Genomic DNA, 16,512 nt, shown 5'->3' with positions numbered 1-16,512 from the left:
CAGGAAAAGGCTGGATTCTAGGAGGGGTAGGTGAGGCCCTGAGGGGTGGGATGACAGAGTTTGGGTTGAGGCACCAGGGGAGAGTCAGGCTGTCTCACCTCTCCCCTAGGAATCCCCAACGTACCTCACCGTATCCCCCTGCTGCTGCCACCCTCCTCCTCTGCTCACCTTCTTCCCCATCTCTGCTGGAACCCCCTTCCGGCTGCCACAACTCCCCCTCACCCACTTTACATTCACCTCTTGCCCTCACTGGTGGGGGAGATGGACAGTCATTCCCTGCCATGAAGCCACCCTCCTCCCTGGATCACCAAAATGTCCCAGCACAACTGCCTTTCATCCAATACCCCTCAACAAAACACCCAAGACCTACTTTGGCCTCCCCCTACAGTGTCCCCAGTGGCAGGCTCCCAGCCTACACTGTAGCAGTCTCCAGATGGTGAGCTGAGCTTCCACCCTCCTTCCCTCTCCAGACTTCTCTCCATGTGAAATCCATCCAGACTCCCCAATAGCTCCCCCCGAGCCAGCTGTGCTGCACCGCCTGTCAAGATTCTCCTCCATCAGTTCCCAGTCTCCCCTCTTGCTTTCCCCACACTCACTTCTTCTCTCCCTCTTGCCCCAGACTCCTCGTTCTCTCTGCCCCAAACAGCCTCCCATCCCAGTCAGTTTCTCTCCCCCTCAGCTCTTCTGGCTTCTCTTCCCTTCCCCCAAGATCACCAGTCTCTCAAGCTTTTCTTCACAACATGAACCTTGTTCTTTTGAAATAATAAATGGCAGCCAAGGTTCTCCTGTGATCCCATGACTCCAGGAGCTGGGGCTTTAAGAAAAATGCCAACTATCGTGAGAGTTGACAGCATGGCTTTCCCCATATCCCCGTCACAGTTGTCCCCTCTGATCCTCCCCATAACTGTACCCCCCCATGCTTGCAGGATGGTGGGGGAGAAGCGTCTGCCCCAGCCAATGGTGCTGCCTTATGCCCTAGCCAAGCCCCTCCTGCTCCCCCTCTGCTGACAAAGCAACCCCTGCTGGCACAGGGCTACAATGGCTAATCCCCACTGGCTGGAACCTAACAGCTGATCTGTAGTGGCTAGGGAAGGGGGAGGGTTCTCAGTATTGCTGCATAAAGCAGCCTCAGGTTCCTCTGTGCTGCTCCCTTCTGCAGCCAGCCAAAGTTGGGGAGCAGAGTTCCCCTTCCTTCCCAATGCCCACAGTTACCCCCAACTTCCCTGCTTCTACATCCACTTCCCCCACAATGCCATCCCTCCGCTGACTGACCCTCCCCCAATTGATACCCCATCATCCGATTGCTACTTCCTCCTTTCCCCTTTCCTGCTCCTGGAATCCTCCATGTCTCCTCTCCTAGGAGGAGGAGGAAAAGTCCAGTTCAGGATCCCGCCTCCTCCTCCCCCCACCCCAGCTCTCTGTTTAATTAGTAGCAATAGTGAGATCTTTGTGCTGCTGTGATCTGCTCTGGCTAAAGATGTCTCTTGTGTGACAGGGAGAAGAAATTAGCTTTCCTGTACCAGCAGGGCCACTGCCTTTCCTTATTGTGGCAACTCTTCAGCCTGGACACTGCTACAAACAGCAAGAAGTTCTGTCGCCTGGCAGCGCTCATGAAGGTGAACTCAGCAGAGGAATCGGAGGATGAGAGCCAGGTGGGTCCACCCTTGCCGCTGGGAACCCTCTCCTCCTGCCCCCAAAGAAGAGGAAGTAACTAGCAGCATTGGAAGTAACTGTGATGACAGGACACACCCTGCAATTGGGGCATCCTGGCTGTTATGGAGCAGATGTCTGATTTCAACGAGCAATGGGTTGACCTGTAAAAGCTTTGCTTTGGATAATCATCCCAATGTTCTGATGTTTTTCTGAACCTCATTCACACTGTCTAAGCCTCTGGGGCTGGAAATCTCATGGAAAACCAGATTTCTTGTTAGATTTCTGGCATGCTTGCTCCTTTCTGTCTTGGCTGGTAAAACATGCCCATGGTCTTCCTTGTAATGTTGCAGCACTTCTGTCTCTGGTAAGAACTAGGGAGGCAGAGATGTGGTGAAATGACAAACAATTACAGTTCACCAAGCTTTTTTAAACCTCCCAAAAGAGTTGATCTGAGGTTCAGTTTCATTTTTTTATTGTAACAGTTTAGCCTGGTTTTGATTTTTAAGCTATTGCTAATTTAATGTACTCTAGTTTATATTCTGTGCCTTAGCACCTAGCACGGGATCCTGAATGGAGCCTTTAGACATGAGCATAATAAATGTTAGTATTAATAATCCTAATTTTTTTTAATGGTCAATGTTGTAAGAGAAAAAGGAACAAAGAAATTTGGGGGCTTCTGGTTTATCCATGTGTCCCTTTTGAACCTACACAAGATAACGATTCAGTCAACAGTTTCAGGCTCTTGTTTTTTCTTGTTTGGAACATTTTAGATCATTTCATCCTATACGGAATTCTCACTCTGCTGCCAGATGATGGGTTACCAAGATGAATGGATGAAATATGAGCTGATGGCCATCCAGCGTAGCTCTCACCTCCAGGTTATCGGAGGAGGGCTATTAACAACAGTTAAATTAGCACAGTCATTGGCCTATATGAAGCTCTGCTTGGGTAACCTGCCCCTATCTATTCAATTAGGTAAGTCTGCTTTCATCATATACTGTGAAGAGAAGGTGTCAGTATTAAGGGAGAGACACTTAATACATTTGTTTTCTCCACAGGCTATCGAGCTCATGAAATGTGTGTGCGTCTGAAGAAACCCAAGCTAGACTATCTGGTTCTCTGCATGCTCTTCAAAGCTCTCTTTCTGAGCATCAGGTATGATGCAAATTTATGTTCCCATATGGATGGGCTAAGGAGAATGTAGTGTAGAGAAGAAATCTAATAGGGAACTGTGGGAGGTCGATGGAGACCCAAGTATAGTAAAAGTAAAGAATTCCCAATGACTTCAGTGGGCAGGGCATGTGGTTACAATGACAGAAGACAGACCACGTAAGTTAGTGTCTCTAGGAAGGACATCCTTATGTTTAAGGCCCTGTATAAATCACTTTTTTTTTTTTTTTAGAAAATTCCCAACAGTTTGCAAGGAATGAATTTGACAAGTAAATGTAGTTAACTGTAAGGAAAAATATGTCAAAGACCACAGTTTGGGGGCATTTTCCATGCCCTCCACGAAAATGTGATTTACACAGGGCCCTATTTATGATGTCCGGCCTCACAGCTGACCAAGGAGGAGATGGAGGGATAATACTGAGCAATATCTAACAGCTCTTAATGTGAATTACTATTGATGAGAACAATGTGCCCTTGACAGAAAGAGCTGGGACCAAGGAACTCCCTAGTCTATAGAGCCAGGAAGTAAGGAACTATGGACAGGCTAAGTTTGGCTTTTTGCTTTGGTTGGCTGGTACTTTTCTTCTGAAGTGAATTTCTTCCTCACGAGGAGACAGTTTGGATCCCCATACTTGGGATACAGGTACCTCTGTCACATAGCTCAGAAGTGTCAACTGGAGTCATGTGGCACCCTTATTTCCTCCCACCCCTAGCAGATTAGAAGACTGGTCTGCTTCTTATTAGACATCCCTCTACAACGACTCTCTCTGAGCCACAATGGCTTCCTGAACACACTTGTTCTCACAACTGTTCCTTCTGCTGGGGCATGTTTGTCTGCGGTGATAGGTTGGCCACCTGGCTTCTATATGCACCGCTCCTGGTGCTTTTCCTTGTCAATGACCAGCTGGAAAGGCAACTAGCTAGTCACAGTGGACCTTGCAGACACTTATATGCACATAGGGATACTTCGTGCACCTGGGAAGGACCACAGTGGAATGTCTCTATCCACTCGCTGTCTTGTCAGGCATCCTTGAAGACTTTCTCCATAAGCTTGTTTGCCAAAGATCCTTGGAGAGAAAAATAGGATAGGTACATGAGTGGAATGATGGATGGGAGCATAGAGAATGAGACATGGAAAGAGGAAAGGAAATGAAGGGATAGTGGAGAAACACCCCAGAATAAAATGAGTCATGCAATAATTCTCCATGGTGTCTAGGTACCAAGATTGTGTGCGAGTGCTGAGTTGGATGGAGGAGTTGGTCGTTAAGGAGGAGAGAATCATTGGGATGGCTTATTTCTTTTCTTACTGTTTAGAACTCTTGCTTTATGCTGGTAAGTACTGTGTGATGAGGACAACAGATAATGGCGTGCTTTGCAAAGACGCTCCTGGACAGGGACAGTCACCATGTCAACACTGCCAAAAAATGGTGGCGCCGTTCTGGCATCTCGTTTGTGGTTACACTGCAATTGACATGCTTTTAAAGAAGAGAGCTAAAAGGTTTAACAGAAAAGGGGTGGTAGCTCCAATGAGGGGATGTTGATATCTGTGTGAACGTTGAAGCTTTTGGGATATTCTCATACAAATGTGGGAGGTTGTAAAGTTGGCCAACAAACCTCCTAAGGCTAACTGGGGTTTTGCAGACTTCACTCAGCCGGCATGGAGGAATTCCCCTGATCTCTACCCCAATCACCCTGCTCCTTTTAGCCCCCTGGCACTCCACATAGCTAAAGCCTTGTGTACACTTAAAACCTTTGCCAGTATAACTATCAGTTTTCAGAGTAGCAGCCGTGTTAGTCTGTATCCGCAAAAAGAAAAGGAGTACTTGTGGCACCTTAGAGACTAACAAATTTATCTGAGCAGACAAATTTATTCAGTGTGGCTGAATTGGCAAAACCCTGCTAATGGAGATGCAGTTATACCAGCAAAAAAATCCTTTGGATGGTACATCTTATACCGATTTGGTGAAAGACATAAACTGTACTGGCAAAAGCCCTTTCCCCCCGGTATAGCTGCTATGTGCTAGGGCTTTGGCTGGCACAGCTATCTCATTAAAAAAATCACTTCCCTAACTGACTTAATTAGGCCGATAAAACATTGAATCACAGACCTAAGGTCTCCAGGACCACAGCTCTCTTTGTACACACTTCAGAAAGCCCACAAAGTGGGGGACGGGGTGAGAACAGGGGGCTTGGCTGGGAGATCAGGTCTACTGATCTATGCTGTGAGCTCTGCTTCTTCAAGGGAAAGGGCTAGAGACTTTCCTTGCAGTGAAAGTCTAGGGCTCCAGCAGTCCTTTTACATGCTACACCAAGCTAGTCAGTGTAGGAATGTCTGTGCCTTGGAGTATCTGTTAAACATGTTCAATAACTTATTGTAGGCAAGGTTACTCTCACAGTCGTGATCAAAGGCAGTGATCTGCTGAAGCCAATTCTCTTTGGGTTTTTGGTTGTGGTTGCTTGTTTTTTATCCCTTACCAAAGTGGCAAAAAAGTTGGAAAAATTTTGAAACTCTTTTTCTGCTCTGTAGTTTAAGGAGGACCTCTTTCAAAAACACCTTTTAGAAAGAGAGGGATGGATAATGGGACCCAAGTGGCAACTTTCCTTATGGAAGGACTGCTGCTGCTCCACAACATAGGAATTGCTTTGCCCATCCCTGCATTGCATCTATTGTGGAGAACAAATGTAATCCACACACCTCCTGAGTGTGGTGTTCTGTCCCATCTAATGGCCACTTAGAGAGAGGTTGTGAGTCCACTTAGAGAGAGGTTATGAGTCTGCTCTAGAACCTTAGCTAACAGCCTGTTGGCTTTTAGCTCATGCAGTAGAGGCTCATGCACTAAGCTCCCGAGGTCCCAGGTTCAATGATGACTGGGGTCTGTCAGTGTTACAAGTGGGGGCTTGTCTGGGATTTCAACTGGGAAGTCTCTGAAGCTCGGGACACGCCCCATCACCTAGGGGAAGTATGTAACCCACACACCTCCTGGGTGTGGTGTTCAGTCCGATCTAGTGGCACCAAGACCCTCAGAGAGAGATTATGTGTCTGCTCTATAGCCTTAGCTAATAGCCAGTTGGCTTTTAGCTTATGCAGTAGAGGGTCATGCACTAAGCTCCAGAGGTCCCAGGTTCAATCCCAGCTGCCGACGACCAGGGTCTTGGTGTTACAGAAACATGGGCAGTTTAAAAGCGGACTGCATGCTTGGGTGAAAGATTATTGATGCTTTCATTTTTTTTGCCCAGTACGGGGTTTCTCCCCTTGCACTAGAGACCACTGATACAGAGCCTATGACAGCCCTAAGGAGCTCAGTTAAAACCCCAAATCTTGCAGCTTTTCTTTTCGATTTCCACTGAGATCTGAGAATTTTTTTCTGCCAGGTGATTCAGCTACTTCCAACATCCCTCTTGACTATCTTTGTACCTATTGAAGTTTTAGAATAGGGAAGTACACTCCCACCAGAAGGGGAAACGGCTTCTCTAATGCAAATTTCTTTTACAGGATTTTCATTTAAGTCATTTAAAGAGTGCCTGGAATTCATACAGCGCAATGAAAAAAACTGCATCCTTATGTCTCAGAACAGCATCATGCTGGGGCTGTATTCATCCCTGGCCATTTGGTAATATACGAAGTCTCCTCAAAATTACTTTGCTGTGTTACTAGTTTAGTCTTTATCTAGCCATATGGTGGCTTGGAACTTGGAAACTTTGGGCTGGATTCTGCCATCTGTACTCATGTTGAATAGCTCCTTAGTCCATGAGTCCTGCTGAAATCAGAGTAACTGCTTGGCTGATCAGGTGCTTCTCAATGTGAGTAAGGGTGGCAGAATTGGGCCAGTTCTACTAGAGGACTGAATGGGGTATTGATGAACCTTAAGGCCACCTTATCTGGGGGAGCGGGGTGGGTGGCTGAAAAGCTTTTGTCATCATGTCACATACCTTGGATGGATAATTTTAGGTTCAGTAAAAACATCTTTATTTTGCACTAAATTATTATAATCAATATCATTATGACTAGGAGCCCTAGTCATGGACTAGGGGCCCTAGTCGTGAACCAGGACCCTGCTGTGCTCGGCGCTGTACAAACACAGAACGAGACAGTCACTGCCCCCAAAGTACAATCTAAGTTGGTGGTAATCATATCTCATGCTTTGCTGCATGCATTAGGAAGAATTCCTCTCCCCACTGTATAACACTGTGCAGGTAGCTAGATGCAGCGTGAGTTTTCCATCTTCTTCTAGATTGGTGCCATTGGCCAGTCCAATAGTCTAATCCCCTACAGCAAATCTTATGTGGATCTCTTGCTTGGTAATCTAGGTTTGCCAGACTTCATCAGTGGGGAAACTTCAAGGAGCCTTTTGAAAAGGCCAGAAGGTTGCTGAGGAGAACTAATGCCTCATTCTTTGCTATCAGTGGATTCTGTAGATTCTTGGAGTGTGAGGTCCTTGTGCTACGGAAACACATTGAGGAAAAGCCTGAAAGTGTCCGGGACACTCGTACTAAGACGCTAAAGGTGAGAGCGGGAGAAGTTCACATTGTGTGGAAAGACTGTAAAATGCAATACCTCTGCAACTGGAGGCCTGATATCTCCTGGGCATGGAGGACCTGATCCAAAGCCCATGATGTCAGTAGGAGTCTTTCCAGGGGTTTCAACAAGCTTTGAATCAGGCCCATTGAGAGCAGCCATCTGTCAAGTTTCCCGACACCTCCCTTTCTGCCACTGGGCATTATGGTAGTTCAGGACGGGAAGCAGACTGTTAGGGGGCTTATTCCTTCACCCACTTCCTTCCCTGGTCCTTCTCGCATGAACAGAGAGCAACAATACCCAAAGTCCAAAGGTGCAAACAATTCGATGTTTATTGGGGTGAACTTCCAGCAAGCATGATTCCAGTTTCCTTCCTTAGTGTCCCCCTTCCCAGCTCTGCCACCACAGAGCCTTACACCTGTGTCCTTGTTCCCATTCTTGCCCTTAGCCAAACATGATTCCAATTTCCCCACCTCCATTCCCTGTTCCCATTTCCCCTCCCCACACCCTCACCCACTCACTTCCTGATTGACTGCAGACTATATAGTAAAACTTGAGTCCTGCTTTGCTATACCTTAACCAATCATTTTCCTGAAATTTAACTAACCAATCCTAACGTATTGTAATATGATTATGTAACCAATTATATCCCACCACCTTAATTAGTTTACACCCAGCAAAATTAATTATACAGCAGACAGGAACACTCACAGAACCAGACAGAGATTATGCAGACAAACAATAGCAAAGTGGGAACTATAGTGACAAAACAATACAGAAGTGAGGATTTCACATCCCAGCTATTGATAAGTGAGTTCTTGCTAGACAGGATGCTATCAAACTAAGTTTCCTTTTACATTTTCTAAGCGCTTCCCTTTCTCTGGAGGTGATAGACACTATCAGGACAGGATTGTATTCCTAACAGCCCAATAGCACCTTATTTCAATGTGAGTAGTTTGGAATGTGAGGATGTGACCAGTCGCTTCCCAGTTTATGGCTGCCTCTGCTGCTTAGCCAAAGATCTTAGCCTAAGCACAGGGCCTCAGACTGTCACAGTAAGAGAAGGACCTTACACTGGCAGACAGTGATTTTGATTCTTTCTTTTATACCCCTAACTAGCCAAGTGATAAGAATACACCTAAATTCTTAGAGTATAGGCCTTTACAGACAGGCCTGAATATCTATATCCTAACACAGACTAGGGACAGTCCAGAGTCATGGCCTAGTGGTATGTGGGTGGTCTGGTAACTGGGAAGACAATTGGTATTATAGGCAGTCCTGGGAAATGGTGAGAGTACTCGCAGGGGGTCTGTAGCCAGGAGATCCAATCCAAGGATGTGGGTTGGCAAGATAGGGTAGGTGCGGTCAGGCAAGGCAGAGTCAGGTGAGACAGTAGGGCAGCAAGGCAAGGTCAGGCAAAACAGCAGGGCAGCAAGGTGGTCCAGGCACCAACCAGCAGACAATGGCCTGCTGCTCAGACAGATTCCTCTGCCTGTCGGGGTCTTTATATAGTCCAGGTGCCCAATGAGAATGCTGTCAGTCCAGCCAATCAGGAGCCTACCTGCTGTGGGGCTGTAGGCCTTTAGCACTAAGACTGCTGGTCATGGGTAGTTGCTCAGCATGCTGCCATAGCATGGAGGCTGGGGGTACCATTGAGGAATCCAATGGACTTGGATTCAATACCAGGGTCCTGACACCTGCAGCACTCCAGTCCTGTGTATCTACTCAGCTCTACTAGCCTTGGTCTCCTCCCTTGAATTGCCTAGTTCCCGATTCGGGCCCCTGTGGTTTTAACGGCTGTTCAGGTGGTGGTTTGGTTTTGAAATCCCTTCAGTGTTGCACTACAGCTCATCATGAGCAATAACTAATGCAAAGCCTATCACAAGTGGAGGGGGAGGTTGATCTTAATTTTGCTTCTTTCCAGTTGATTCATCCAAAAATTGATGGTAAGAATTGCAAAAACTCTTTTTTCCCCATAATACACTACAATGGAGAGGGGGGAAAATCACACATACACACTTCTATTTTTGGCATGGAACATGGAAACTGGTCAAAAGTGATGTTCTATATTTGTATGTGTCCAGCTGTGCGAGGGAGGAGGGGAGAAGGCATTGACATTTTTGTACTGTGCAGCTAGGTTTATGTCTACATTGTAGAGCTTTGTAGGGGAGACAGAGAAACTTGAATTTGATGCAATAAGAGGCAGGAAGCCAGTGGAAGGTCTCAGAAAGTGGGGGCAACCCTTGATCAAACACCAGTATTTCATTATTATAGCCCTTCAACTTCCAGGGCCAGTACTTTGTGGGGTGAGAGAACCATGACAGATTATTCTGATGTTGTGAGGATGTGGAAGAAGATGCTATTAAGACTGTGACAGATGACCCCTCGTCCCCATCCCACTCACTTTCAAGAAACATATCTTTAGGATCCTCTCAGAGTGGCCTCTGGACAGGAGGTAGAAGAGAAATCAGCCATACAGAGTACACAGTTCCCAAAGAGGAATTGTCCTGTAGGCTGGATAAGAGACTAGTGCAAAGCCAAGTTAGTGAGTGCTGCCTAAGTGCATGATCAAGACAGGTTCATACAGTCTGAATCTTCTTGGATTTTATCTCACCCCTGCTACTTTTTATCTCTCTGCAGGTTTCCTGTTTCTTTCTAGCTGGCTCTTCTCCTCAGGCATACTGTATTCCTGCAAAGGGATTTCAAAGCTCTGGGATATCATCCTGACATGAATCTCAATTGTTCTCTTGTTAGGACTTGGACCAGGTTCTCTCTCGATGCTCCACAAGCCCTATCTATTACCCTAGGGTTTACCACCTGAAAGCCTATACCTTCCTGGTGTTGGGCAGTGAAGAACAGAGCCAAATCTACCTATCCAAAGCATTCAAACTCTGTGACATATATGGAAACCTCCTGGAGAAATCCTGGCTGGAGATCAGCAATGTAAGTCCCGAGAGCTGGTAATCTGAAAGCTCTTTCCTTTGAGCACCAGATGAGCTGGTCTCTGGGAAGGGATTTAGGATTCCCTAGAAGAAAGTGGAGCTGGCTGCAGGTCAATGGCTGCAATATAGAGAAAGTCAAGGGAGAGGTTGTGAAGGCAAATGATCAAAATCCTGGATGGAGCTGGTGGGTGCCTGCAGTAGGCTATACCTCCCTAGCACCCCTTGGGGGAGAGGGTGGGCACTGTTCCTGTGGCAGAGTCCAGTGCTGTTCAAGGCCTCTGCCCCCTTGCCCAGGGATGGGGGGAATTAAAGTAGCCCAAACAAAAAGTTTGGGAAGCCCAAAGAAAAAGAAAGCAAAAAAAGACAAAAGTACCTGCCCTTCTCCTTTCTGTGAGGGCCTGGGCGGGCAAGGCTCTCTAGCTGTTTCCCCTGTCAGCAACCCCTGCTTCTGGGAGTGCACTGCAGTCCTGCTCCTTCAGAGTGCTGCCCCAAACTGAGTTGGGATCCTCCTTTTTAAGGCCCCCACCCCCATACCTAGGCTGGACAAGCCTTACAGCTGCACTGGCTTGAGGCTGGTTGTGCCAGAGGAGCTCTTTAACTCCTTCCTGACAGGGCCGGGGAACTGCCCCACCACTGTGACATACACCCCAAGTCCACCTAACTGCTAACTTCTGCTAACATTTGTGGTATATTCTCAGACAGCCTGGGGCTGGCATGATGTTCGGGGACAAGGCTTGGGGGAGGAGCGTGCGCAGCACCTGATCCTTCACCCTGCTGTGTACATCCACACCCATCCACATCATCAGGACTCTTCTCCAACAGAATGGAACAGAATCTCTCAAGGACTCTATTAACTGTGCTACTGCTTACCTTGCAGTGGTGACTATTTACAAAACCCAACAAATAGGCCCCCAAGTCTTGCCAGGGTTACTCTGCAGTACTCCTTGTCTACACTACAGGGAAAAGTCAATCTAAGCTATGTAAGTTGAGTTACGTGAATATCATAACTCAAGTCGATGTAGCTTAGATCTATTTACCGTGGGGTCCACACTACGCGATGTTTATTGGGAGACGCTCTCCTGTCAACTCCCCGCACTCTTCTCAATCTGGTGGAGTATAGGAGTTGACAGGAGAGCGATCTGCAGTCGATTTAGTGGGTCTTGACCTGCAAAAATGACCACCGATGTATCGATTGCCGTGCGTCAAGCCCCTGATAAGTGTAGACAAGCCCACATCTGCCAAGCTGGGGAGTGAGCCTGAGATTTCAACCCAAGTGTCTCACTCAGTATTTTGTGCACAGCACTTACCTTGACGTCACTGGACTGGTTCTCAGGACTACGGTTTAAGAAGCATAAAATCCCATTCAAAACATTTAACAGGTTTAGGACCATTTCTAGTACAAGTCCAACCATTCCAAAATAACATTGCTTCCTGCTCTGTGCCTCCTGGAACTTGTGCTTTGGCTCCTTGACTGGAGTCAATTTTGATGGAAGATCTATAGGAGCATCATTTAAAGGGACCAGTGGTTTTCTCTCTAGTGCAAACTTTATATTTGCAAAATTAAATCTCCTTTTCATGTTGTCCGTTCTTCTGTCTACACCTGCCTGCCCATCATGGCTTAGTCAAACTTGTCGTGGTTAACATAGCATGTTCTCCCTAGCATGGCTGTAACATGCTCCACATCTACACACACACTTGGGTTTCTGTTACGCTACAGACTGTGCTGTCACAGGTTTTTTGAGGTCCACCTTGATTGAGCCTCAGTCGTTTTCAGTGTCATTGTGAGAAGAGGGTAATGTTGTGTTAGCCCAAAGAGTGCAAATGACCTCCCAGTGCAATCCCATACTGCAGAGGTGGCCTGTCTGGTCACTTGTCTGCATTCCACTGCCCAGGAGTCAGCCTGGCCAGCACCCACCTACCTGTACAAACAATGCAGGACACGTGGATGGCCCCTATCTGCACAGTGCTTCCACAGAGGCAGGCTTCTTCTGCTGATTGATTTGCGATCTGATCTCTACACTGCCTCGTTGGATCATCCGACCAGGCTGCCAGCTGGCCAGCACCGACACCAGCATGCTCACTGCCTTATGGACAGGGCCAGAGGCTGTGGTACTGCATGACCACAGCATCTAGGGAAGGTGTATGGTATGATGGCATTTCCCAGCATCAGGCAGAGATGGACATTCCCTGTCCTGGAGACTGCATTATGAGAGTGATAGAGGAGAAGGCCTCTGAGTGCCAGGGGGAAGAGGAATCTGATGAGGTGCTTCCTGAGACAGCTGCAGGTTCAACCCTGGAGAGCAGGAGAAATGCCATTCAGATCTGGTTGTGAAAATGTACAGATGGGGTCTGATTTGGGTTGGGAAGGGAATGCATTCCCAGGTTCTCCTCAGTGTGTGTTTGTAAGAGCCCTGCACAAGCCACTCTTTCCCTCCTTCCTTTCTACACCTCCATCGCATGGTGAGTTGGTCCCAGCACACCACGTCCCCACCACAATTTCCCTTTCTTGACCCCACTCCTTCCGGTTGCCTGGCCGACTGTTCCCAGTAGGGACAGAAATGCCCAGTCCCTGATGAACAGCAGATGTCTGTTCTGAGATGTCAGACAAGCAGAGAAAAATGTAAAAGGCCCACAAGCAGCAATGCAGAAAGACTTAAAAACAGGAGCATTACTAAAGATCTAGTGCAGTCTGGCCCAGACACCTACATGACAACATATCTGCCGGGCCATGTGCCCTGAAGCACCTGCAAAGAGGCTGGTATAATTGGAACATACTGCCAGAGGGTAGCATGCCTGCAATGCATGAAAATCAGTGGACGCTAAAATACGCTTTCATGGTACACTCTGCATGTACGGGATATGGAACAAGTGAAGGCAACCACAGGCGCAATGGACATATAACAGTGGCAAGCATTCTTACTGGAAGAGTTTTCCATTGATTGTATTAGTACCTGCTCTAATTTTAACCCACTCTTGTGAGGTAATGTCAGAAAATATCTCAAAGCCAGTGCTCTAATGTAGTTCTTGCATTTCTTCGCAGAGCCGATTTTCTTCTTCTGCCCAGGGAGCTGATTGGAGCAAATGGCTGGGATGTATAGTTTGGAATTTAGAAGTTAAGCAAAATGGATACATTTGTCTCATCCCTTGAAAGTATTAGGCTAAGAAAGGTATGATAGCTTACTATGGATGCAAACTCAAAACTAGTTGGTTTGTCTTAACAGGGCCTTCTACCATGGCCCCAGCTGCACAGTTCTGTTCTGAACCAAGGCAACAAAGGCCAGTGTGGGTGCTGGAGTTAAAACTCTCCTTTGCCATGATGCCAAGTGCTCTGAGACCACAGTCTACCATGTTGACCAATATTATCTCACTGTTTCCTTGTGCTCCCCTATCTGTCTGTATCCACCCGTTGACTCTTGTCTTAGATTGTTAGCTCCTTGGGGCAGGTATGGTTTTTTTGTTCTGTTTGTCTAGCACCTAGCACAATGAGGCAATACAAATAATAAATAATAATACTAATAGGCAGGCTGACAGCTTTGGAGCCCGCAAGGATCTGCTATTGGCCTTTTAAAAAGACACTGGCCAGAAATATGTTTGGTCCAATCACAGCTGGAGGAGAAGGGAAAAAAGAAGTATGGGAAGTCTACAGCTAGGATGACAAATAAATCATGGTCAACTACTTTCATCAGAAGGACATGCACCAGGAAGAGAGGGGATTTGAAATACGGATGTCTGAGAACTTTTTCCAGACCCAAATGGACACAGGTAGAGTTCTAACCACCTGAGTATGATCCTTCTCTGGCTCCTTGTTTACAGTACTCTGCCATACAAAATTTGGAAGACTGGAGTTTGGAATCAGCCTTTCCAACCACAGGCTCTGCCAGCCTAGCCTGAGAAATTCCACCCTGGTGGCAAACTGAGAGAACAATTCCCCTGGCAAGATGCATTTTTACCATCTCGGAGGACAGTTCTGTGGTTTGACGGTTCTGTTCTGGTGTCATTGTAAAGGCAGCTGGCCTGCTTTATTGCTAATAAAGTCTTTTGTAGAAAGATAAATCACTACGATATTTACACTTCCAGTATAGCGCCTCTGTAGCATGAAGCACGAGTAAATCATCAAATGAAAACCATTCACTTTACACCCTAAAAGGGTGTAAGTAAGGGGGCTTAAGGGGCCTCAACACTCCTGTATGGGCTATCTGTATCATGGGTCACAGCATGGGGAGCTGAGTAGTTTCAATGGGGTCCTACTTCCCTTCCTACATACAGGCAGGGAATCCAACATGCCAGCCAGCAGTGCTGAGCCAGCATGGAGAGGGAAGAGATCTGTGCCTGGTTTAGGCGTGGTGCAGATTACTTCCTTCCCCGAAGCCAGCTGGGAACCAAGGATCAAATTGCAACTTTTGTAATCCGTTTGTTCCCTGGTTTGCCTGTGGGGCAGTGTGGGATAGATAGTGATCGATAGCAAGAATAGGGTGGCTCTTGTCAGACTTCTCCCCTTCCTGACCATCTCGGAAATGCTGTCTCTGAAGATCCAGTCTCATTCTGGCTTCTCGTTTCTCTTTTGTTCTCCCTAGGAGTGGTGGTTCACTGGAAAAGACCCCATGGAAGACTTATGGCTGAAGGCTGCACCAGATTTTCCAAAGTGGGAAATAGGAATGACAGAGAGAGACTTTCCAGAAATCCATAAAACCAAGTACTTGCTGCGGGTGCCAGTGTTGGATATTAATAATCCTTTCCCAGAACCTGAGATCCCCGATGTCTGAGCTGCATGTAGTTCTGAAATGACCTACCCAACTGGAGCACTTTGTAAGCCTTTCTAGCCAGCACTGCCCAAATTTGTAAGCATTTATGATATTCCTACACTGCACATAACAACGCTTGCTCTCTGCAAAGCCCTCTGTATTTGTTCATCTCTTCCTTTGGTAAATGTAGGTTCTAATGTCTCACTGTGGCTTGTTTAGACCATTTTTACTCACCGTTAATTAAACTCTGCAATAGCTCTTTATTATAGTAATTTATTCCTTTATAATCTGGAACAGAGTCTAATGCTATTCCGAAAAAGGAAAGTCTAATTTAATTTTTTTTAAACATTCACGACTAAAATGCACTTTCTTCAACAAAGTCACTACAACTCTCCACCTATCACAGATGTTTTAGGCATCCCCAGCTGGTGCTGTTCATGGCTAGTTTCTGTATTTTATTAAAAGGCATGAAGTCTGTTGTGCGATGCCTTGTGGTAAGAGAGATCCTGTGTATGAGGGTGCTAATCCGCGTGGCCTTCAGCTTTGCTTCAGCTAGACTGCTGCCTCCATCTTAACTTTTGAAAGGAAACAGACACGGGAGATGAGAAGCCAAAGGCATGCATTCAAAACTTCTTGTTTGGGGTGTACTGAGAAATAGAGTTGGTGGAAAAATTATCACTGAAATCTGAAGTTCCAAAAGTTCAACCCGATGAAAGCATTGAAAAACAGGAAAAAAAAATGTTTATCAAAGTTCTGAAAATCTGGAGTCTGATGGAAATCTGTGTCTGCACACTGGGAGGGAGAAAACATTTTAAAGTGAGGAATGGATCCTGGACAGTGTGCATTCAACTCTGTTCTGACACAGGTGATATACAAACTCTCCAACACTGCATCCTCTAGCTCCTGAGGAGTTTCAGTAAGTGTTGCTGTTACCAAGCAATGACGATCAGAGGTAAATAACCAGAGTAATAATAACGTTGCACGTGTCAGTCACCACAACTGCAAAATATTCCCCTCTCTCTTCCTCCTCTCTTTGGCCCCCACCCTGAAAACATTTAAGGATGTGCTTAACTTCATGCACCTGAATGAGCCCCTTGACTTCAATTGGGCATTTGTGGTGCCAGAGTTTTGCAATTTTTAGACACTAAATGTACCAAAAAACTGGTGAGAAAAAAAAACTTTCCTCCAAACTACCAAAAAGCAGTGAAAACAACTTCCCCTCAAAAATGCTCCCAAATTCCCCAAAAGAGGACCAAAAATGCACAGAAATTATCAAAACTGCCCCCCAAATGCCCAAAGTGACACAAGCTAGGTTTTTTTTTAAAAAAGCTTCAAAATGGTTTAAAATGTGTTCTTAAAAAGTGCCCCAAACTAGCTACAAAATGGTCAAAAATGTTCCCCCCAAAGGTGGTCAAAGAACTGTGCACGGGCAGGGGTTTCTGTCATGAGTTAATATGTTAGTGCAGAGGTTCTCAACCTTTCTCTGAGG

General features: G+C 46.4%; 1 protein-coding gene across 1 annotated transcript in view; it reads left to right on the top strand.

Moving 5' to 3' along the window:
• ADCY10 (adenylate cyclase 10) overlaps positions 1–15,271 on the top strand; it is a 73,588-nt gene extending 58,317 nt beyond the window's left edge. Inside the window, exons 27-34 of the mRNA XM_074960948.1 lie at positions 1,496–1,652; positions 2,424–2,628; positions 2,712–2,808; positions 4,040–4,155; positions 6,317–6,434; positions 7,132–7,327; positions 10,094–10,282; positions 14,856–15,271. Coding sequence (XP_074817049.1) covers positions 1,496–1,652; positions 2,424–2,628; positions 2,712–2,808; positions 4,040–4,155; positions 6,317–6,434; positions 7,132–7,327; positions 10,094–10,282; positions 14,856–15,044 — 1,267 coding nt within the window. The 3' untranslated portion in view covers positions 15,045–15,271. The remainder of the gene's footprint in view (positions 1–1,495; positions 1,653–2,423; positions 2,629–2,711; positions 2,809–4,039; positions 4,156–6,316; positions 6,435–7,131; positions 7,328–10,093; positions 10,283–14,855) is intronic.
• The last annotated feature ends 1,241 nt before the right edge of the window (positions 15,272–16,512 follow it).

The sequence above is a fragment of the Natator depressus genome, chromosome 8 (assembly GCF_965152275.1).
Source record: "Natator depressus isolate rNatDep1 chromosome 8, rNatDep2.hap1, whole genome shotgun sequence".
In the NCBI taxonomy this organism is placed as follows: Eukaryota; Metazoa; Chordata; order Testudines; family Cheloniidae; genus Natator; species Natator depressus.
This window is presented reverse-complemented; position numbering and strand designations above follow the sequence as displayed.